The following is a 21,830-nucleotide window of genomic DNA, read 5'->3' as shown; positions in this document are numbered from 1 at the left end:
CCCCCCCTCTTTCTCAACCCCCGACCCCCCAATGCGCCTTGTTGTCTTGAGAACTGCACTTTGGAGGAAATAAGAGTTATACCCCCTTATTGACTGTCCTTTTTTTTTGCTTCCTGACCCCATTGTTTTCACTTCTTTCTTCTTGCCTTCCTCGTCGTGGGTATGAATCTCTGTGGTTGCGGTGCTGCCACCAGTGGTGATTGCTGCTTTCAAATCTACCTGTTACTCATCGAGATGCCTCGTCAAGTGTACACCATACATCTCTATTTGCAATATGTATTTTGAGATGTGAGGAAGGTATTTCCTTTGATTGACTTTTTTATAACTCGCGTTTTGGATATAACTCAGGCCAAGCAGTGGCCCATCAGCGATGGGTTAGAAGCCGGCCTTTAGATCTTTGAATGAATTCTGATTGTTGTCTCACGATATGCCATGCGGCATGCTCCATGACGATATTGATCTTCAACAGAATTTTGGTTGTTAGGATTCAACATAGCCTAGGTCACAAGCTTTATTATCTAAACAGTTTTATCAGTTAAATTCGTTATCTCCTATCTAAACTCTCTAAACTCCCGAGCGAGATCCGTGGATCCAAGATCTCGCTAGTTTGACACGTGATGCAGGTTCCACTAACCTTGGAGATAGTCCAATCGACAGCCGCTGACATAAGCAGGTTGCCCGTGACAACGCGCTGCCCAAAACAACGACGTCACGCCCAGCCTCCCAATTAATCCATTCGGTCAACCACCGCAATTTCTCTTTATCTGCTGCCATGAGTTGGGGTGCTGGCAGCAGCTCTCACCCTGTATTCGCTTTCTAAGTTGAGTTCTATCGCCTCTATGCACAACTTCATCCATCCTACTTTGCGTGTGAAGGACATGCTCGATCTGTTGACGAAGTGGGTAATCGTAGTTCGTTGAACTTCGCTTCACCTTCGCCGATCTGATCTCCACATTCCTGAGGACTTCGTATTACTTCGAAATTATTTCTGGGATCCAAACCAGTGCATTCGGGTCAGATCGTCAATCTGGGGTGAGTCATTCTTTACCGATTAATCGACCAATCTATCAGACCTTACTGATGCGTGACATTCCCAGGGCTTGTCTTGAGCCACGTGCTCTTGACGATTCTCGTTGCCCACCATGCCTCCAGTGATGCTATCCGAGGATATTCCAGGCCTGGAAGGGTCTTCCCTGGAAGGGTCTTCTCTCTCGCTCGATAAGCGAGAATCTGCCAATGATGTCTCTACAGAAATCTCCTACCTCGACGGACGCTCACCAATGGAGGCCTTCAAAACCCTCACTGCTCGATCTGCCAGCACCCCTCTCCAGCTTGGAAAAGGCTCGATTCCCCCCAACGACATCAACATGGCGGGTCTGATGGCCTTGTTTGCGATCATCGGAGCGTCTTTCGTGCTGGGTGCCATCTGGTTCTTTTTCTGGGCAAAGAACGGCGGGTTTGTGTGGCGCAAAGGCGACTGGGAGGAGTACAAGTCGACGGTACTACGCCGGAAGGGCCCTGACGGGAGGACACTGAGCAATGCGACCAAGAGCACCAAACTGGGCGGCGGGAGTATTGTTGGGTACAGCGACACTGGCTTCACCGTCACAGATGCGACTGAGACGGTGGACGAGACGGGGACGACGGTGACGGAAGAAAAGCCGAGACGCAAGAACAGACTCACGGAAGCCGCCAAGCAGAAGCTCCTCCGCAGGCGCAAGGAGGAGAAGTGGGAAAGCGAGGCGAATGAGGCTGTACGAGCATATCGCAACGAGAAACCGGCACGTGTGGGAGGGATCAATCGCGAGCCCGAGGGCACGTATTATGGAAGTGAATACACCACCAGCAACCCTCCAACCTCATACAACGAAAGTGAGGTCTCCGATGAGCGTGGACATGGGCATGGGCATGGGCATCAGCGCAGTGTCTCTGGATTCTCTTTCACCGAAGGGAGCGAAGACATCCTGAGCCAAGCGACCGAGGAGCACCGCTTACGCGGTCATTCCTCTCGTCGCGATCATTCTCGCAGGGAGCATTCCTCTCGTCGTGAGCAGTCGTCCCGCCGTGAGTCTCGCCGTGATCATTCCTCTCGCCGCGAACAACACCGTCAACACAGCCGAGGTCACCGTTCCTCCCGCCAGAGCAGTTCTCGCAGGCGGGACCATCGCACCTCCATCCCGGGAGGCTACACCGAACCACTAGACTTTTCGTCCCGGGGGACCAACTCAGAGTATCAGTACTCGACCGTCGAGATGGACGACGGGACGGGAACGAAGACGTACCACCATCCCCTCCCAGCGCTGAGCATGGGCTATCGACGAGAGGGGGGACGCAACAGACGGAGGGATAGCTTAAGCGACAGCGATCTTGAATGATGTGAGGCATGAGATTTTACTTTTCCACTTTTCCGCGTCTTGTCATATGATTGATTGAACGCCATGGATGATGGATGTATCACGATTACGCAGCACGGTCTAGTCTGACGATACGATGAGATGCAGGCATGAAATGGAATGGCACATGAATGAAATGGAATGAATGGAATGGAATGGAACGACACATGAGTGTAATGGAATGGAAATGGACATCGATACTCGAATTGAAACGAAATACTATTTCTTCCTCTTCTTTTTTGTTTTTTTTTTTCTTTTGTCTGAATGAATATCCTACTTCCTGCAATTATCATGATCACAATCGATCAATCTGATCAATTTCATCAATCGGATGAACCCACACTCATTTTTCAATATCATTGCAATATTCTATCTTAGACAAACATAGTCGTAGGAACGGTTCTTTCTTTCTTTCTTTATATGTATATGTTTGTATGCTTCATTGAGCACCTCACCTGCTGTAATCTAATCTAATCTGACTTTTTTTTGTTCATTTATTCATTATTCGACCCTCAAACCGCGCAGTGGCGGTTGGCATATTGGTCTATATATATACTTTAATTTAATTTGCTGTAAGAGCGATCTCACTCACACGTGGAAGCAGGCAGGTAGTTATGGTCTTCCAAGTCAACGAAAAGAGATGTAGTCATATTGATTCGACCCCTTCCTTCAGGATTTTATTTTTGGGCTGATGTATATAATATAAGCAGCCTACCTAGCTTGCTTGATGAATTCTCATCTCGTCCCGATCTATATTTCTCTAGAGAACTATCGTCAACTATCATCAACTAACCAAACCATGGTCTCTACTGTCTTTACTAAATAAAGTCGTGTCAAGCTAGCTCGCTACCTAGGGATATAGGCAGGAGTTCTGAAGAGATACCTAAGTTGTTGGTGTTGTGTTAGTCAAAATAAAGATCTAAAGATCTAAAACAGATCGTCTTTATCATGTTCATCGTCTCCATTTAGTGTCTTTGTTGACAGAGTGAGTTGGGTCAATTAATTATTTGATTTGAATTTTTTTTTGAGGTATTAGGTATTAGGTAATTCCTGGTAGGTTTCTCTCTTCTTCTATTAGTCCCAATCGAATGCAGGAGATGGGAAAGCAAAGAGAGTGGGGGGGAAAGAGTGAACGTAAAGAAGAATGCATATTAGTTGAATTTGATTTGACTTTCTTTTCTTTCTTTCTTTTTTTTTTCCTTCGGAGTACGGAGTACATACCTGGTACCTAAAGGTTAAGAGTCAAGGTAGATGCTACTACGCAGACGGCAGAGTGGACTCCAGTTAGACTCCGTCCCACTCAAGGTTGTCGGGACGCGGGACGCGGGACGTCGGGCGGGAGCGCGGCACAGTGGGGCAGAGGGGCAGAGGGGCCGTGGTCCACATCCCCTTGGAGCGGTCCCAGTGTACCCACTCATCAAGACTCACTACGTACCTTTCTGTGATGACGCACAGAATAGGCAGGTGGTTTGGGACAAACAATGGAGGTATCATATGGAGGTGATTCGACTCCTTCCGAATACAATACATACATGCAGAATCAACTACTTAGGATTATCAACTCCATGGGGCATTTCTCGAATCCTGGACACGTGTACAGTACATACATATATATACATGCACATACTCTCTCCACCAAAAAAAAAAAACACTTGACAAAGTTCACATCATTATCGCGTTGGGACGTATGGCCATGCTGCCATGTTGACTCACCACATTGTCAGCGAGGAAGGGCTATACATAGATTCCATACGTGGACCTTGCAAGGCATCGAACTGCAACGTCTTCAAGAATACACGTATGATTTCAATTTAATTGATGGCCTCAGCTCAATGGAGTAGACGGGATGATTGATTTGATTTCCTCCCTTCCAAGTAAATTTAGGCAGATATCCCGATCTCTTCTCCCAGGCAAGGAATCGCTATTAAATTGAGCCGCTTGGGCTACTACAGTACGGAGTAGACGTCACGCGGACACGGTCAGAAGTCGGCAGGCAGGCAGGCGCCATGATTTTCCCTCTCCACGGACCTCCGCCAAGGACAGCAATCTGCAACTTTCGGTATTGCAATCATTGGTCGAGCTTCGTTTCACAACTACTCCGTACTGTAGGAAAGGCCCGCAAAGAGTGGAATCGACTGGTGACGCGTTGCAAGTTTGCAACTGGACAGAGTCACTGTGGAGTCTCGCTCTCTGGAGCACGTGTTAGTATGCCACAAGTATACCTATGCAAGGAATTAATAATAATGCATGAGTGGGCGATGATTCATAAAAACCAAGGCAGGACTGGGTATGTTGCACTCCAGCTGAAGGTTCAAGCATTGGTGTACTGTACAGTTATTACTTCGCTGTCATTTGCTGCCTCATATGGGGTAGCTACACTGTTTGGACAGTGTTTCTTCATTTCTTCATGAAGGATATGATGGGCAACCGTCCGCAGCGGCTGATATTGATTTCCACTGCTCTGGTTAGTGCAGGGGTTTCCATGGAGATGCAGCACTGTAACCTAGGCCATGGCAAGACTTCCTCACTTGACTCACCTGACAGAAGGCCCTGGTAAGGACCCCTTCAAATGATACGAAGCACGAGGCGAGGAGAAGGTGTGCAGTTCGACGTTGTTCATCCATGAAAAACGAGGTGTGATGGAAGGTTCTGAGGAAACACATGACTCATTTCCATCACTCAGTAGATTACTGGCTGGAAAATAACATGGCGAAACCAGGGGGAGGGGGAGGGGCGGCGCCAAGCGGTAAAGTCTCAGTAACACTGTCAAATACCCAGGGCTCATCGCAGTGTTGTCCCTGACAGAGCCGCATTACGATACAATTTCCCTTGTGCATTGCTCTCATTTCACTGTCGCCTATCGGACTCACTCGGATCTCTGATCCGTACGATCTCTCATTCGTTGTTGACCTGCAGGGATAAGTACCGCGAGGTCAGCTATCCACTGCTAGTTGTGCAACCTTCCGCTAGAAAAACGATGGTTGCGTCAGAAAACACCGCTGGAGCACGAATCGCAAAACGGGAATTTTATGCCACTGTCGTCTGTCGACTGTCGACTGTCGACTCCGCCAATGAATAAATCTTCATTCTGGAATTGGCAGGACGGGCCCTTAATGGAAGCTGAACGAGGCAACCACAAATTCAGGCCAATGAACGGTAATGTATTCCCGATTGGAGAAGAAGAACGGTATGTTGGAAGGTTCTCAACCGATGTAATGGATACCCGATCCTCCTGCTTTCTTACGACGAGGATTTTATCGTATCCATCTTCTATGCGGTGATGCCCAAAAATAAATTGAACCCTAGCAGATGAACATTTCTGTAATATGCATCAGGTGGAGATAAAAAAACACCAAAAGAAACTAAGGAAAAGGAACATGTTGGTGTAATCCTAGGAAAAAGAATCCATGCTTTTATCTCGATAGCAACCCATAGATCAAAAATGTAGTCTTACAAAGGACTCCAACATCTTAGTACTTCGGCTGAAGGAACGGGCACGAAGTTTCAGGCTCATTGGTATCCAGGTCTTGTGCTCAGCGGGTATCTCATGTCCCAGTAGCGGAAGGTGTCTGTGGCGGCGTGATCGCTGTCGTATCATCCTTGAACCACAACTTCAGCACCCAACCGCTGATAGAGGCTTCATCCCAGTCTATGTTCCGTAGTTCCTGTAGCTGTAAAAATGTTTTCAGTCGGATGATCTCTATAGAAGAATGCCGGAGCTGATGGAGAAGCCACTTATTGATGAATGTGGGGATGCCCAATTTTTGAGTCATGTCTCGCTCAAAGAATGGACAGGTATCCTCGAGCTCCGAGGACCAAAGTGGATCATCTTTCTTCGGCAGCCCCTCTTTCACAGTCTGATAGAACTGCATGGTTGCGTTATCTTGGAGCGAACGAGGAAGCAGACCGTCAGCTTCACAGTCCAGTTTCAAGCGCGCAACATCCTGTTCTGTGTCATCCAATTCCTTCTGAAGCTCCGATCTCTGCTCCTCATAAGATGATAGGAATGTTTGCGACTCCTCATCGAGCGCAAGGCCTAATCGCGATAATGATTCCTTCTTGTCGGATACTTCGAACTGTTCGCATTCAAGGTTTGAAATGCGTTCTCGGAGAATACGAGCATCTCCAACCCGAGACAGGTATTCAAAAAGCAGCGGGGGGTATTTATTGTACTCGCTGCTTGAGGTTGAAGAGGAATCATTATTACCATCATCGGCACCAGAGCTTTGAAGCCCTTCTTGGTCGCGTATCTTCGACCGGGGGAGGGACCTAAACCGATCCAACAATGACGAAAGTCTCTGCTCCATCTTGTCCAAGTCATACTCGTCCAGTGCCAGCTGATCTTCTAACTTATGGTAATCATTTTCGAGAGCCAGATAGGCGTCCGAGGAGGTCTGAAACCGTTCCACTATGCTAAGCATCGAGTGGGCATTTCCTGCTAGCCCCATAGCAATAGCGAAATTGAGACTTTTCAAAAGCTCTGCTCGTAGATGCCCTTCTTCATCACGTTTGTTTCGCAAGGCAACACGTAGCTCGCGGGCTCGTGCCCTTTTTGCTGTTACTTCATCTTGTTTCTTCATCACCTTGCCAACAGTGACATGGATGTGATCAAGTTGGTCGCTATACGGTGCGTCTGGACCCCTGTCAAGTTTCTCATGAAACTCGGTAAGATCGTACCCATCCAATGTTGTCGAGCTCTTCTGATCATCGATCGTGTTAATGAAGATAGGCAGTGAGGCGGTTTCGAAATATATTGAGCGACAAAGAGGCAGGAAAAGCGAACTCGGTGACTTTGTCGAAGATGTGCGTGACTCGGTTTCCGATATGGTTGAATTTTGGTGGGAGAGCTCCTTTTCCGGTGCAGAAGAATAGTGAGCCAGATATTCAATAGAGGCAGAGGGTTCAGGGCTTACCTCCTCTAAGCTGGAGTCATTCTCGCGATGATCTGGCGAAGTCTCCATGGTATCGAGATGCTAATCCAACTGTTTGCCATCTGGATTGCCGTGGTTTGAGCAGGAAAGAACGATGAGAACATCGGGCAGGGGTCACACAGGTTCCTGCCTGTGATATCTTGCCGCGGGGGCGCTTGTGTGTCCATGCCTGCCTTGTTGAGTTGGCTCCACGGGGGCAGAAATGGTCAGCTGGCATCCTGGGCATCAGTATTCACGGCTGCCCCCAGAAACAAAGCGTCTAGGTTGGTCGTTCCTTTTTCTCCATCTCTTGTTGTGCAACCAGCCGCAAAAGTGCTGGAGATGTTATTCCCATCGGCCCGCTGCAAATGGCGGACGAGGACTCCACGAGAACTCCACGAGGGCTCTACAAACGGGGTTCATCTCCATACTTTTTCGGATAAGGGCGTCAGACACCATAATCTTACGGCTGTCCCAAGCAGCCAGTAGCTGCATGCTTTGGGCGGCTAACAGTGTGGTGATGAGCTAATAGTGCATGCCATGAACAACAGCCTGGCCCCACGGGATGCTCGATTGCAGTAGTTTCCGTCGACGTAGCGGCTGCCTTTCGAATGACACCTACGATCGCATCTTTTTTTATGGGCTGGTTTTGACCCTGACCAGCATGATCCTGAACCACAAGTGCTGCTGTCTCTCCACATGGAGGAAGTGCAGCAGACAAGGGTTTGGAGTAGCAGCTGTTGCAACTCTCGAGTCGTCGTGAAGAGCCGCATCTACAAGTCCTTAATAATTAGGACAAATTTCGTCGCGATGTTGTCGTCTGGCTGTATGGCTACCACACTGGTCTGGTACATATTTCGTTGCAGACCACATTGACCGTCAGTCTTCTACAACTCTCTTGGATCTGCATTATTGAACGGATTGATGTCATGTGGTGAACATGGATTCACAATGGCAGTCAGTTGGTTTTTCTTATGTCAATCAGGAGGATGGTTCGTATACTTTCAAACGTCACAAAAATTCAAGGACATGTAGTTCTTACCATCCAAATAGGCTTTCTTTACCCACCGGGGACCGTCAATCCGCATGGAGAGAGTGAAGAGCAGTATGGACAGTATGGACACTATAATGAGTGGTCGTCGTGTTGATGCCCCGAGTAGCTGACAAAATATTTCAATAGAACCGCGCCTCGAACAGCGTGCTACTATCCGCCTGACCACAATCCGCCTGCGCCAAGTTCACCTCCACGTATCCCCCCCATAAGAGATCCATGGGGTTTTAGGGAAATTCGAGATGCTCAAGATCCAAACTCCCGTTCCAGGCATCATCATCATCATGACTTGGAAAGACTTGGGGATCTTACAGGCCAACATCCAGGCACTACCTTTCAATATCCACCATATCAGCATCAATTTCAGTATCCGAACCAGTAAGTGTCATCTAGAAGTGGGTATAGTTCTTTCCTGGCTGATGATCTACCTACAGGCTGCAACCTGGTAGCCCGACCAGTCCGAATCTGTCTCAACATAACTATACACTCAGTGCCTCGCAGTCTCGATATTCCTACGATGATCCCTTGGAATCTGGGCGTGCAGACAGGCACCTTCTTTCCCAAGCTTCGTACGGCACAACTGCAAGACGCCAAGTACGTCAGGATAGTTATGGACATTTCGTCAATCATCAGTCTCCCATCACTGCTGAGGAGGCAGACAGACTGGCCGATGAGTTTGACCGCCATTTGAGCCTTCCTCCTGACGACACTATGAGGGCGGAGAGACAATCGCATCACCTAGATACTCCCGCAAGAGGCTACGAAAGCCAGATGCAACCCTCTCCAGGTCGTCCTAACGACAGCCAGGTAAGTTTCGGCGAAATCTTTCTTAAACTCTGCTGAGAGGCATCATAAGGGACGCGAAACCGCTCTGGAAAGACGTTATAACCCCGAACACGCCGAAGACAGAGCACTCCTTGACCCAAGTAAGCCAGCCTGGAACTGTCAAGCTTCCATGTCTAACGTAGAGAAGGATATGAACTCCAAGACGAGGGATACTTCGAGTTTGGCAAAGTATGAAGCGGTTCCGGGTAATAAGTCGGAGTGCAGCTAACCTTACACAATAGGTCTTCGCAGTGCTTTGGCACCAGAATGCGGGCGCCCGCGGGAAGCACCAGAGCTCCGACACCTTGACGAGTGGTAAATACGGTGAAAAGATCTATAGCAGCATCCGTCGCATGGTTGTTGTGAAGAACTTCCACGGACATTCCTGGTGCCTGTAAGTGGGCCAGAAGCCTTTGGTCACTTCATCACTGACACCGATTCCCCTAGAGCGATCTTCACTTACAGTAGAAACGGTGTGGCAAAGAGGAGTCTTGATCCCTCAAACCACGCGGTCATCTACAACGCAGGCTCGGAGCCATACACCAGCTCCAGGGAGCCACCGATGTCCAAGGATCCGTTAGCCGTGAGGATCAGGTCACCGGACCTGAAGCTGGATCGGATGTCGCGCCTGAACTTTGGCAAGATTTACACTGTGGAACATAATGAGAAAGTGTTGCCCATAGGTAAAATTTCCAAGGAGTCGTTGCCAAAACTCAAGGAATATGCGCGTGATGTGATGAACAATCTGGAGTAATCGGTGTCCTCCATTGATGAACCGGTCAGGTTGGAACAACGCGAGAAAACGACGACAGGACAGCTGTTGACGAGCTGGTTGTCTTCACCACAACGTACGTCCATTGGGCAATAACAATGTTTTCTGCCGACTATATATACGTCTATTATATGCATCCGCTCGCTCTGTCATGGTTTTGCAATTTCATGATGATTCTCAATACGTCCTCATCGTATCAAGTCCTATCGAACTCTGGTCTGTCATTACAGCTCCTTTTGGTTTCTCTCTTTGCCTTTTTCCCTTTTTTTTCCTTTTTTTTCTTTTTCCTTTTCTCTTTCATCTCTTCTTCTTCACCAAGGGTCGTCCGCGCTTGATGGGAGAACTCAAAGAGGTGGATGAATTTATCGACAGAATCTTGCCTGTGCTACATCAAATGATGTAAGGCAGCTCATTTACGCTCGGGAATTGAAAACAAGAATGAACGAAACAGATGTATGCGTTTTGCACATTTTGCACAATCAATCCCCCATTTCAGAACCAGTCTGAGTCTAGTTTCGTTTCTTTTTTTTTTCTTTTGTCTTTTTTCTTTCTATTTTCTTTTTTTGTATTGTTTTGCATCAATTTCCTATTAGTTATGACAATCGCTATCCTCATCAAACTTTGATATCCCAGAAACCTCGGCCTCAAATGACCGTATCTAGACTGTATGCTCGTGATGAGTGCCCCCAATGAGGGCGCAAAATGCAAAAAAAATAGTAAAAAAAAATAAAAAATAAAAGAGTAAATAAATAGTCACACTAGGTTTGTGAATGATAGATGATCGGAGAGAATAGGGTTTGCGAGTTTGAGATGGAAATAGAAACGGAAATACCGACTAAGGTTGATATAAGAAGGCAGCCGGGCGGTGAGACCGGAGAATATGGCGGCCCGACCGATTTTGCTATCACCAAAACTTTTGATTCGAATGAACGCTTTATCAATCGCCGGCTGCGTCAACACCACCAAATCCAATTCTCCAGCTGTTCCCAGTCAAACAAAGAGAAGAACGGGACAGTCGCCATGAAACGTAAATTAGATGCCAACGATGTACCTTCCACAGAAGCAGGCCCCGACGACGCCAACGCCGCAAGCGCGAAAGAAATCAGCTTCGAGAGCCTGAATCTCGACCCGCGGCTCCGCCAAGCCCTGGTGAAAGAGAATTTCTCGAAACCGACGCTCGTCCAGGCGCAAGCTATTCCGTTGGCGCTTGAGGGGAAGGATATTTTAGGTAATTGATTTTTGTTTTGGAGGAAATGTTTTCTGTGTATTGTTGCTAATGAATGTTCAGCTCGTGCGAAAACTGGTTCTGGGAAAACGGCCGCATATGTTCTTCCGATTCTGCAATCGATTCTCCAGAAGAAAGCTGTAAGGAGCTACATTCTTTTTCTTGCTAAGATTGCTGCGTCGTGGCTGACCGATTGGCTCTCAGGCTGACCCTTCTTTAAAAGCTACTACTGCCCTCATCCTTGTCCCGACGAGAGAACTCGCAGAGCAGGTGCAACAGGTTGTCGTTTCGTTCTCCTCCTTCTGCGGGAAAGATGTGCGCTCCGTCAATCTCACGCAGAAGGTCTCCGATGCAGTCCAGCGGGCGATGCTGGCGGACTTTCCGGACATTGTCATCTCGACGCCCGCTCGGGTCCTCGCCAACGTCAACAGCTCGGCGCTCTCATTGAACAGCCTCACTCAGCTGGTAATAGACGAGGCGGATTTGGTTCTCTCTTACGGTTACGAGGATGACATGCGTGCGCTCGCCAAGGCCGTTCCTCGGGGGGTCCAGACGTTTCTCATGAGTGCGACATTGACGTCGGAAGTCGACACGCTGAAAGGATTGTTCTGTCGAAGTCCGGTGATCCTCAAATTACATGAGAAGGAGGATGAAGGTTCCGGTATTCGTCAATTCGTGGTCAGGTAAGTAGTTCCTCAGCTATCCACATACCAGGGATGTCTACTAATCTCGCAACAGATGTGCGGAAGACGAGAAATTCCTCCTCACCTACGTCATATTCAAATTACAGCTCGTCAAGGGCAAAACCATCATCTTTGTCGGCGACATCGACCGATGCTACCGCCTCAAGCTCTTCTTGGAACAGTTCGGGATCAAGAGTTGTGTGCTCAATTCGGAATTGCCGGCCAATTCACGCATCCACGTCGTCCAAGAATTCAACAAGGGCGTCTACGACATTATCATCGCTGCCGATGACCAGGAAGTTCTCGGGACGAGGCCTAGTTCGTCGAAAAAGTCTAAATCGTCTAGCAATGGCAATGCGGATGAAAATGGGGAGTCGAAGCTCGAGGATGCGGAGGAATCCGAGTCCAGCGAGGAGGAGGAGGAAGAGCACGTAGAAGAACGTCCAAACAAGAAGCAAAAGCTGTCTGGGAAGCAGAAGGATTACGGTATCTCCCGGGGCATCGATTTCCAGAACGTTGCCTGTGTCCTCAACTTCGACCTACCGACCACATCCAAGTCGTACACCCACCGCATTGGCCGAACTGGCCGAGCCGGCAAGACCGGGATGGCACTCTCGTTCGTAGTCCCAGCCGACCAATTCGGCAAACACAAACCGACCAGCTTCCCAACATGCCAACACGACGAGGCCGTCCTAGCCAAAATCGTCAAACGCCAGGCCAAACTGGGCCACGAGGTCAAACCCTACCAATTCGAAATGAAGCAGGTCGAAGCCTTCCGATACCGCATGACCGACGCCCTACGCGCGGTCACCCGGCTCGCCATCCAGGAAGCCCGCGCGCGCGAAATCCGACAAGAGCTGATCAAATCCGAGAAGCTGCGGCGGCACTTCGAAGAGAACCCCGAGGAGCTGCGCCACCTGCGGCACGACGGGGAGCTGCGCGCAGCGCGCATCCAGCCGCACCTGAAGCACGTGCCGGACTACCTGCTGCCGGCGAAAGGGAAGAAGGGCCTGACGAAGGAGGATATTGGATTCGTGGGGCTGCGCAAGACGAGCGAGAATCGGATCCGCAAGGCAAGAGAGAGGAATCGTGGGCGGGGGAAGAAGAAGGCTGCCGGTAAAGTGGACCCGTTGAAGACGTTCAATAAGGGGCGTCGGAAGTAAATACCTAAATAAAACAAATGACAATTTTTTTTCTGTATGTGCTTAGGTAGGTAATGCTCGAGGTTCAAGGGTTCGTGTGGATACTTCTGTTTATTTATTGAATTGATACCACGTGGATAGGTAGATACAACAGAAAAGAAAATTCACTTGCTTTACGCAAGTGATATACATTTAAATATAAATCGAGCACGACCAGAATAGTACCTAGGATTTTATGAATGCACCGAGGTAGACAGGACAGGTCGCTTGTCATAGCGAGGTTTCTGCAAGAACATATGGAGTATATATGTAATAATTGAGCGACTCTAGCAACTCGATCACCATAGTCGAAAAGACCAGCCAGACTGCTTCGCTATAGTGCCTTATATATAGCCTCAGAACCGCATATATATAAGATATCTACATATTTACCGCTCATCTATACGCTTCATCGTCCGCTCAAGGAGGACCCTCTCCTCCTCGCCATCCCCGCCAAAGGAGAAATGGACCCATTTCCCGCCGCGTTCTTTCCTGATGCGATGGACGTGTTTCTCAACCTCGCGGGCCTTTCGTAGTACGTTCTCGTATGCTTCTAGCTCCTTGGCTTTTCTGTACTTGGTCCGTTCGGCTTCGACGTCCCTGGCGAGAGCTGGGTCGGAGGAAGATGCGTTGTCGTCAACACTGCCACGGCCAGCAGGAGCATGAATAGATGCGGAGAGAGGTCTGCCGTTCCTGACTTCTAGGGAATGGGCGGGAAATCCTGTACCGTCATCATCGGCTATTGGAGACTTCTCTGGTAGCCAGCCTGGCCCTAGGCCAACCCACTCGATATCTCTCCACGACCCGGTCCATTCAGGCCCAGGAGAGCTGTAGACTTCCCCGTCTGCACCAATCCCGTTCCAGCTCAGGGCACCGAACCATTCTCCACATCCTTCCAAGTCCAGCCATTTCAAACAGTACGTCGCCCTCGACAGCTTTCGTAGGACCCCGGACGCTTCTGCCCAGTTACCCTCAGAAGCAGAGTACGTGTCTGTGCCGCCGTAGGAAAAGGACGACGATTTATGATTAGGGTGTCGTAACCGAGCGTTGATCGAGCTTGGTTTAAGCGTTGGAACAGGCCAATAGGCTAGAGAAAGGTGCGTGAGCGTCGAAATGTGGGAGAGAAGGTTAAGGAGGGAACTCCAACTGGCGCTGGCCGGATCTGGATGCGCCAGGGACAAGAACTTCAGGTTCTCGAAACGTAAAGTCTGGGTTGGAGACTTTAATAGAGGTGGTGTAGGATGATCTTCAGAGTCCGATTCGGCATCCCACAACGATGGGACAGCTTCCTCGGGTTTGCACGCTCCCGGCGCGTCGTGTTGGGAGATAATCAGTTGACTGTTCAGCTGCTTTAAATTAATCCACCGTCCTATCGCCCCGCTCAGGTCCAGTCGCGTGATCTCTGGCTCTGCCACAGTCTCGCTGTCGGATTGCTTTAAGAAAAGAGGATGGAGCCCCTGCATGCGTGTTCTCAAGGGAAGATCCCTCGAGTATAGCGCAATGTAACTCAAGAGAAGCATCTTCATCCGATTAGGAAGTTCCGCCAGGAATGTGCCATCGTATTCCAGGTGCCAAGTCCAATTCAGTGCCATAGACATTAAGACAGTGTGTTGTAGACTGCGCTTCGATGGGAACGTAACACCCGGAAGTCGCTCCAGACGGTATAGTGCCTGCCCGCTGCCTACAGCGATTACTTCTGGTTCAGTTCTCCCCCTCTGCGAATCGGACGAACTGCCTTCGAGCCAGCTCGAGGGCGGAGGCGGACCAGGCGTCCTTCGCACTCGTCGCCCGATCGCAGAATGAGCATTGGGGCGGGGTCGTGGCGGGGGGGTCTCAGGAAGCTCGAGGATATTTCTGATCGACGGATGAACGGTTCTCGGCACAACACCGGAAGAGTTCACGGAGCCTTCTCCAGCTGCAGGTTTGGACACCTGGGTGCGACGGAGGTGCTGGATGAGATCGTTGACCGAGCGTGATGAACCGGAACTCGACCCGCCATGGCGATGACGATCGTTGGACGAACTTAATAAAGACGGATGGACAGGATTGACCGGTTTGACTGACGGGTATTTATTGTGCTTTTTGGGCATAGAGAAGAGCGTCGGGAAAAGGTGTGACAGAGCGTGGTTGAAGCCTTGATGAGGCGGACAACGGATAAGATTAAAATAAGGCGCCGCTTACCGAGAGCCTCGCCACCGTCTGTCCAATGAGAGCAATCGATAGGACATACCTCGATGACTCAACCAACACTGCCTTTTTAATATCAAATTTACATATTTCACTTATACACAGGAAGAGAACTTTATTGGCAACCACTGGCTCAGGGATACCTAAGGCAAGGACCATGTTCGAACAAATCTAGGTATCCCGCACCCAAGATTCGTCTTTCATCTTCCCTTCTCTCTTCGGCCCTTCCTTCATCCAGGTATCCACCAGACTAGCCTTGGGGTCTTCATCAGGCAGACCTCTGGACCGCCTAACCTCGAGGACTAAATCTCGGACCTTCCTGGTGCATTCTTTTCGCAGCTCAACTGCTTCCTGTCCATACATCAGATCCTCATTCAACACACCCAGCGGAGCGTCGGCCAAAGAGGGATCGGCTTTCTCAGCCTTCGCCTTTAGCTCATGCCAGCGCCGTCTCAGATCACCAAAGACAGCCTCCGTGTCTACTTTCTTTCCAAAAGTGACGCTGATCTTTTTAAAAGGTCGCGGAAGGAATCGCGGGAACTGACGACTTTCGTGCATGACCTCGTCCGTGCCTTCAATCCAGATGGGCACCACATCAGGACATTCTGGCGGTTCGAGGATGAGCCTGGAGACTCCCCATTTGAAATAGCGCATAATCTTCTGCGGCGACTGGTGGATCTTTCCCTCTGGGAAAATGTGTATCCACGAGTACGAATTGCAAGCGTACGCTGAGGGAGCTAGGTGGGAGTCTTCGCCGGTAGTGGTATATGCAGTAGGCAGATCCGAAAACGGGTCAACGCAGACGTTTTGTAAACTCCAGCGCTGCCGCTCGGCGGGTGCCGCATGAGGATCCGCAGGAAACGGCCCTTTGGATAGCAATCGGATCGCCTGAGTCATGGTGGGTTGGAAGAGTCCGCCATGAGGAGAGTGTGCAAGGCGGTGCGTAGGAAGGACCTGGCCCATGGTAAAGAACGCGGAGGTCGCCCTGCATGTCGTCAACCCAGAAACTCATTTGTAAACGACAGCTTGTCCTACCGATTCTGGAAGCAAATATCATGGCTCCCAAACGCCCATCGTCGATCGTAAGAAGGGAGGTTAAAGTGGTATCGGAGAGGCAGCACTCCCCACATGAGCGGATCATCCAGCCTGTTATCCCCCAGAGAAAAAAGCCGGGTCAGCTATTTGCCTCTGTCATCGCGCAACCCGAGGCCTTGAGCGATCACTCCATTATCGTACTGTATGGACGTACACGCTAATGTGGTTCGCCACTGCAGCAAGAGCATGACTGTTAGCAATCGATTGATCCAAGATCCTAAGTTCCCATACCTGTCACCAACCCCCGTGTCCTCTTAGACGGATCCCGTCTAGAATCAAGCAGTTCCGTGAACGCCTCCAAGCCATTGACCTCCACAGTACAGACAGTAAACAGAAACGCACGGCACAAGGCGCCGACTTCGAACATGGTCGTCGAGGAGCCGGCCCTCCACCAGGCAGAGGGCCGGTCCGCTGTCGCGCCGAGAGGCATTGGTTAACTTGCGTGCGGTTAACCGCGGCGCGTCAGCGCAAGTCCATAGGCATGATACAATTGGAGAAGAGAATAACAACCGTGGAAGAGAACGAGGAACAAGAATAGAGCGATTCAGCCAGGGGCCCCAGAAAATGTTAGGTAACACATCTGCATTGGAGCTTTAATAGTTATAGTTACTAGGCAGTTCCTCTCCGCCCACTCATCGCCAAAGTCCGGGACCCGTGCGGCCATGCCTCCAAAGCAAGACACCGCGGAGACTGCGCACGGGCCAGCAAAGAGATTATTCCGCACCTCCGACTAAAATCGATTGACTTCCGATAGCTCGTCAGCGAAGACGTGCTGCATGACAGCATAACTCCAATTCATTTCTTCCTTTTCAAGTCTGGACTGACATCATCAACATCATCATGTTCAAGCCCACATCGCCCCTTCTGGGGGGTCTGCTCTGGTATGTGCCTGTCCTGTCCCTGTACCTGTTCTTTTTCTCCGTTCACGCCAGAAGAAAAATACTCCTGTCCAGTTCTATCCCGCCCATATCGAAAAGACTGCTCTGCTGAAGTTAAGCTAACCTCATTCATCTGATATGATATAACAGGAAAATCCCCTGGCGTCTCTCCCCCACGCAAAAAGCGCGCCAACGCAAGCGCCTCCGCGCCGTCGACAAGGTCGTCGACACGGTTGCCGCGGCGCTGCAGAACAACGGCATGCCACAAACCAAATCCGTGGAGCGGTGGTACGCAGAGATGCCGCGGGAGCAGGAGATGCTGCCGCGGGACAAGTACACTATCTACGACCGGAAGGAGAGGAATTATCGGAAGGGGATTCATAGTGAGTGCTCCCCCACCTCCCAACGACGAGCATGCTCGTCTGGTGTGATTGTGGATATGGTTTCATTGAAGGAAGGCTGACGCATGTGACTATATAGAGCTTCCGAAATGGACGCGAGTGAGCCAGCGGTTGAATCCTCCTGGTTTCTAAAGAAAGAAAAGAAAAGGTCCTCCTTGGGAAACCACCCGATATTATACATGCAACATGGAAGGGAATTCCTCGGAGCCAGCCCCTCTATCTACCCCGGGCGCGGTCAGATATACCTGCTATATGCGCAATGCAATGCAATGCAATGCATTTTGGAGACGTCGTCTACTTTTTCTGTACTATATTGTACATCAGAATCCTCATGTCGTCTATCAGAGATGCCAGACGGTGGATCTTGGGAGAACAAAAAGGAGTTTTCGGCTGCTGCTTTCATGAACATTTTCGGCGTTTGTTCGTATCTTGGCACAGATTAAATTCTAGACTCTTACTGGAATCGAGGTTTACAAATGTCTCAATTCCCAACTGTCCCAAGCACTATCTAAACAGAAAGGAGCGTGCATAGTTCCTGTCGTAAAAATAGTACACGTCGGGACGATGATCGGACTTTGATTAAAACATATCCAACTTCTTGAGATGCTTTGTCCTCAACAAGCAAATAGGCTCCTATACAACGGCCCCTCCGTCTCCGCCATTGCGATCACCGGTGCAATAGTCTGGTCGCGTCAACCCTACTGCAGCGCTCCACTCCCAGATCGTGCTTGTCTCCGTTGCTTCTCAATGTCATGCTGCCTTCCCAGACTTGAAGCTGAACTACAACCTCTCTTCTTAACGGGTGCCTGGGACATCCTCCCGATACCGCATACTATCTCTCTCACTCTTCCTCGATTGACTTTGCCTTCGCAGATAACTTTCCGGACCCGGTACAGTCGGTCAACCTTTTGCCACTCATCTAATTTCTCTTGCCAACCTGCGCCTCCTTCATAGTAAGCGTTCCTCTGGCGTGTCGACATGCCAAACCCTTGTGGTGGCTTGGGCAGAATCCAACTGGCTGGATCGACATGCCCATCTGGCGGTTCATCAGCCGAACTGTCGAACAGCTCCACTGTCTTGAGGAAATCTCGTAGACCAGCAGATCTGCGTTCTCTGTTGACGGCAATCCTCCAAGAGTCGATGCGCGGCGTATAAGCTCTTTTGTGGGAAGTTACAGGATATTTCCTCCTTCTTGGCTCAGCATACGGATCTGGGAACGGTACATTAAACCGAGGATCGCCATATCGACGTCTGGCGTCATTTGAGACACGGGAAGGCGGGTCATAAACAATCCACGTATTTGGATTCAGCCAATGGTTTGGAAGGGTTGCGAAGTGAAATGGTTTTCGACCTGGATCGCACTCGCTCAGCAGCCATTCTAGTTTCCGATCCAAACTAAAAAGTAGGCGAATTTCCGAGTCAGTCAGTCTAAGCCCTAAAGGGAGTGTTCGCCTGGCTGCTCTCTTTTGCTTGGAAATCTGGAATACCTTCTGCTGCTGTGGTTCAGCCAGTTCAGGGTCGTCACAGGGGCATGACGACCTCGGTTTTTGAGGCACCGAAGGAGCAGAAGTTGTTGTGACCGCTTGAGGCGGTAACAGAGGAATGCCATTGCCAGCTGGACGAGAAAAAACGTGATTTCCGTCAGGCGATTCCTCTGTTGACCTCAGCATAGGTATGCTGGCACGCATTTGCCCTGGAGAAGCGCCTTGCTCTGAGACACTGCTAAGAAATTCAGAAAGCGGGCTTCCAGGCCGACCCATAAACCCACGTTGTCGGAACATTGCCTTCTTAAAACCTTCCACCTGCATGCGCGCAGACCATGCTCTATATTTCCTGGTAATTCGAGTATCACTACTCAAGGTACACCTTAGCTCGTTTCTCGGAGGTGGGCCACGGCTTTTAGAGTCGTCAATTCTCTGATATTTCCTACCAAGCGTTCGTCCAGAGCCGAGAAACGTCAGACGAGCTGGAAAACATTGATGTTGGACTGTTTCACTGTGAGGTAAGGCAGCTCGAGGTGCTCTCTTCAACCGTCGGTGGTACAGTGGAAATGTGAGATATTTCGAAGGGGTGCCGGATAATCCATCGTACATGAGACCACCTGTGACAAGAGAATTTGCTTCTCGATCGTATGCTGCCAGTGGTTGAGTGTCCGAATGCTCTTGATTCCCATCAAAAAGAGGATAACTTTTCCGTTTTTTATCACTCTCCATCTCTGCGCCGTCTGCGGGGGGCCCTGGATTCCAGATCGAGTTTGCTGTCTGATATTCATAGCTTCGCATACATCTGGGAACCCATCGAAGTATTCTTTGGTCGTCGATATGCTTCTGGGTGTACTCGAGAGACGGGTCCCACCAAACCCAGCGGTAGTCGTCGTGCGAGGATTTCCATGACGTCCACTTGCGCAGCCTCCTCCAGCGTTGCCTTAACCTTTTCTTTCTTGCCTCGTGTTCCTCCTGCGGTATCCAGCCATACCAGGTCTTGACATAGCGCGTAGTGCTGAGCTTGCGTTCGCGGAAAATCCGTCCTCGGGTAAAGCGACGAAGGAAGGACCCAGTTTTCCAGAAGAGAATTGCAAAACAAAAGATACCAGCTGTTCCTAAGAATAAGAGAAGGAAGACCTTGAGGCTTATCAGCTTTGTAACCTCTACAGGAACGCCACCCGGCGGTCCTTTTGGCGGTCGTGGAGGAGGGAATGGAGGATGTCCTTGTCGGGGAGAGAGCGGCGCCATGCGCAAGACGCAGAATGTGTTGATATAACGCCAATCAACTAGCTGTCATAATGATGATGCCTGGGAGATAGAGAAGAATAGTTCGAACGGAACTCGGCATTTCATTTTGGTTTTGCTAGTGTTGCCATGCCAAATCTCGACGTGATGATATAAAGGGAAGGAACGTAGACTTCTTTTTAGCAGGCGCTACCGGTTCAGGACGCAGTCAGGTGAGACCATAAGGACAATTAACCAACAATTGCAAAGTTATCATCACGGTAAAAGTAATCAAGCAAGCAGCTTTGTAAGCGTCATTAATCGCAGAATATGGTTCGCAGGGAAGTAGCTGCGTATATAAACTGCGGTGAGGTATGTAGAGCTTTTGCTCGTCATTAGGGCAATCGTGACAAAAGAGGACAATATCGTATTGGACCATAACTGGTGGAATTAGATAAACAGTGTCACGTCTTCAAGGCGCTCACCCTATTTGAACTTGTTGGTAGATATGGACTTCGAAATGTCTTGCCTCGTAATTCCAAAGAGGAAATGCCTTGTCGTGGAAAGCTGTTAAGGAGTTGACCATCTTGTGTACCTATTATAGTTGTACACCAAATCGAACATAGCTCGCAACCGTTTAGTTCTGCTCGGGCAGCATGGCTGCTTAAACTTATCACGTGACCGAGTACAACAGGAGCAATGGACAGCCAGAGACAGCTTGCAGAAGCTAAGGAGAGTAGCAGGGTAGCCAGCAACAGCACTACAGCAGGCTCTAGAAGCTAACGTGTTAAAACACCTGCATGTTAGGCAGATAGGCCACCAGAGTGTCGTTTCAACGTGCAGATCACCATATGTGCACTACTGACCAATCCTGACATATCAGTCAACCCTGCACCCCTTCATAAAATGGATCTTAAAGTATAGGTGTTATTTTCTGGCTCAAGAAATCTCGAGAAGGGTCAACTTGCCCATAAAGCGCTTCCATACTATTTTTATTGCAGTCCATTATAGGGTGGTTCACTTCTGGCCATACTATCCCAGGAGACCATAGCTGGGAGAGCAAGCCCAGTCAACTTATACTAAATTTGCTCTCCTTACTATATACTTGCTATTAGTGGTGGCTTTTCTTAGCTCTTATCCTGGGAGAATCTGGCAAGGATATTCTGCCTAGCCTATATGTTCTGGAAAGTTTCTATTGGTTGCAGATGTAGCTATAGATACTTCTACTAAGCCTATAGTTATAGTTGTCATCTTTTTATAGTGCTCCATATCTAGCTAGTCCATCCATAGAATAGGATTGTCACGGCTCAGTCAAATGAAAGGAATCCATTTGGTAGCTATCTAACTAAGATTCGAAGCTAGAGACAAGAAGAAGAAGAGAGAACTACGAAGACTGTGGGAGGAGATGTTTGATATAGCAGCCAAGCGGACTGACCCTTTCCTAATTAGGAAACAGCCACGTGATATGGGGGACGTCGAATTGACAGTTGAATTGAGCTGCGCTGTCACAAGGATCTTCTA

At 49.4% G+C, this 21,830-nt stretch overlaps 9 protein-coding genes across 9 annotated transcripts; 4 read left to right on the top strand and 5 right to left on the bottom strand.

Annotated features, from left to right (window-relative positions):
• Positions 1–1,142: 1,142 nt before the first annotated feature.
• VTN77DRAFT_7009 (uncharacterized protein) lies at positions 1,143–2,375 on the top strand (the record flags this gene model as incomplete). Its single annotated transcript, XM_069423351.1, has 1 exon — positions 1,143–2,375. The coding sequence occupies one exon, from the start codon at positions 1,143–1,145 to the stop codon at positions 2,373–2,375; it is 1,233 nt and encodes a 410-aa protein (XP_069275766.1).
• Positions 2,376–4,358: 1,983 nt separating this feature from the next.
• On the bottom strand, positions 4,359–5,013 carry VTN77DRAFT_7008 (uncharacterized protein; the record flags this gene model as incomplete). The annotated part of the gene is made up of 3 exons (XM_069423350.1): positions 4,359–4,583; positions 4,726–4,849; positions 4,931–5,013. 3 exons carry the CDS (start codon positions 5,011–5,013, stop codon positions 4,359–4,361), a joined length of 432 nt encoding a protein of 143 aa, XP_069275765.1.
• Positions 5,014–5,938: 925 nt separating this feature from the next.
• VTN77DRAFT_7007 (uncharacterized protein) lies at positions 5,939–7,354 on the bottom strand (the record flags this gene model as incomplete). The annotated part of the gene is made up of 2 exons (XM_069423349.1): positions 5,939–7,243; positions 7,307–7,354. 2 exons carry the CDS (start codon positions 7,352–7,354, stop codon positions 5,939–5,941), a joined length of 1,353 nt encoding a protein of 450 aa, XP_069275764.1.
• Positions 7,355–8,243: 889 nt separating this feature from the next.
• On the top strand, positions 8,244–9,933 carry VTN77DRAFT_7006 (uncharacterized protein; the record flags this gene model as incomplete). Its single annotated transcript, XM_069423348.1, has 8 exons — positions 8,244–8,295; positions 8,357–8,417; positions 8,484–8,732; positions 8,789–9,161; positions 9,211–9,280; positions 9,328–9,368; positions 9,422–9,573; positions 9,627–9,933. 8 exons carry the CDS (start codon positions 8,244–8,246, stop codon positions 9,931–9,933), a joined length of 1,305 nt encoding a protein of 434 aa, XP_069275763.1.
• Positions 9,934–10,971: 1,038 nt separating this feature from the next.
• Positions 10,972–13,022, top strand: VTN77DRAFT_7005 (uncharacterized protein; the record flags this gene model as incomplete). Its single annotated transcript, XM_069423347.1, has 4 exons — positions 10,972–11,179; positions 11,240–11,316; positions 11,381–11,859; positions 11,915–13,022. 4 exons carry the CDS (start codon positions 10,972–10,974, stop codon positions 13,020–13,022), a joined length of 1,872 nt encoding a protein of 623 aa, XP_069275762.1.
• Positions 13,023–13,429: 407 nt separating this feature from the next.
• On the bottom strand, positions 13,430–15,130 carry VTN77DRAFT_7004 (uncharacterized protein; the record flags this gene model as incomplete). The annotated part of the gene is made up of 1 exon (XM_069423346.1): positions 13,430–15,130. The coding sequence occupies one exon, from the start codon at positions 15,128–15,130 to the stop codon at positions 13,430–13,432; it is 1,701 nt and encodes a 566-aa protein (XP_069275761.1).
• Positions 15,131–15,398: 268 nt separating this feature from the next.
• VTN77DRAFT_7003 (uncharacterized protein) lies at positions 15,399–16,752 on the bottom strand (the record flags this gene model as incomplete). Its single annotated transcript, XM_069423345.1, has 4 exons — positions 15,399–16,212; positions 16,263–16,373; positions 16,477–16,495; positions 16,554–16,752. 4 exons carry the CDS (start codon positions 16,750–16,752, stop codon positions 15,399–15,401), a joined length of 1,143 nt encoding a protein of 380 aa, XP_069275760.1.
• A 410-nt stretch (positions 16,753–17,162) lies between these two features.
• VTN77DRAFT_7002 (mitochondrial 54S ribosomal protein mL60) lies at positions 17,163–17,733 on the top strand (the record flags this gene model as incomplete). The annotated part of the gene is made up of 3 exons (XM_069423344.1): positions 17,163–17,203; positions 17,351–17,583; positions 17,681–17,733. The coding sequence occupies 3 exons, from the start codon at positions 17,163–17,165 to the stop codon at positions 17,731–17,733; spliced, it is 327 nt and encodes a 108-aa protein (XP_069275759.1).
• Positions 17,734–18,299: 566 nt separating this feature from the next.
• Positions 18,300–20,333, bottom strand: VTN77DRAFT_7001 (uncharacterized protein; the record flags this gene model as incomplete). The annotated part of the gene is made up of 1 exon (XM_069423343.1): positions 18,300–20,333. One exon carries the CDS (start codon positions 20,331–20,333, stop codon positions 18,300–18,302), a length of 2,034 nt encoding a protein of 677 aa, XP_069275758.1.
• Between the last annotated feature and the right edge of the window lie 1,497 nt (positions 20,334–21,830).

The sequence above is a fragment of the Rasamsonia byssochlamydoides genome (assembly GCF_041956645.1).
Source record: "Rasamsonia byssochlamydoides strain NRRL 3658 unplaced genomic scaffold VTN77scaffold_55, whole genome shotgun sequence".
Classification (NCBI taxonomy): domain Eukaryota; kingdom Fungi; phylum Ascomycota; class Eurotiomycetes; order Eurotiales; family Trichocomaceae; genus Rasamsonia; species Rasamsonia byssochlamydoides.
Note: the sequence above shows the minus strand (reverse complement) of the source record. Positions and strands in the feature narration are given on the sequence as shown.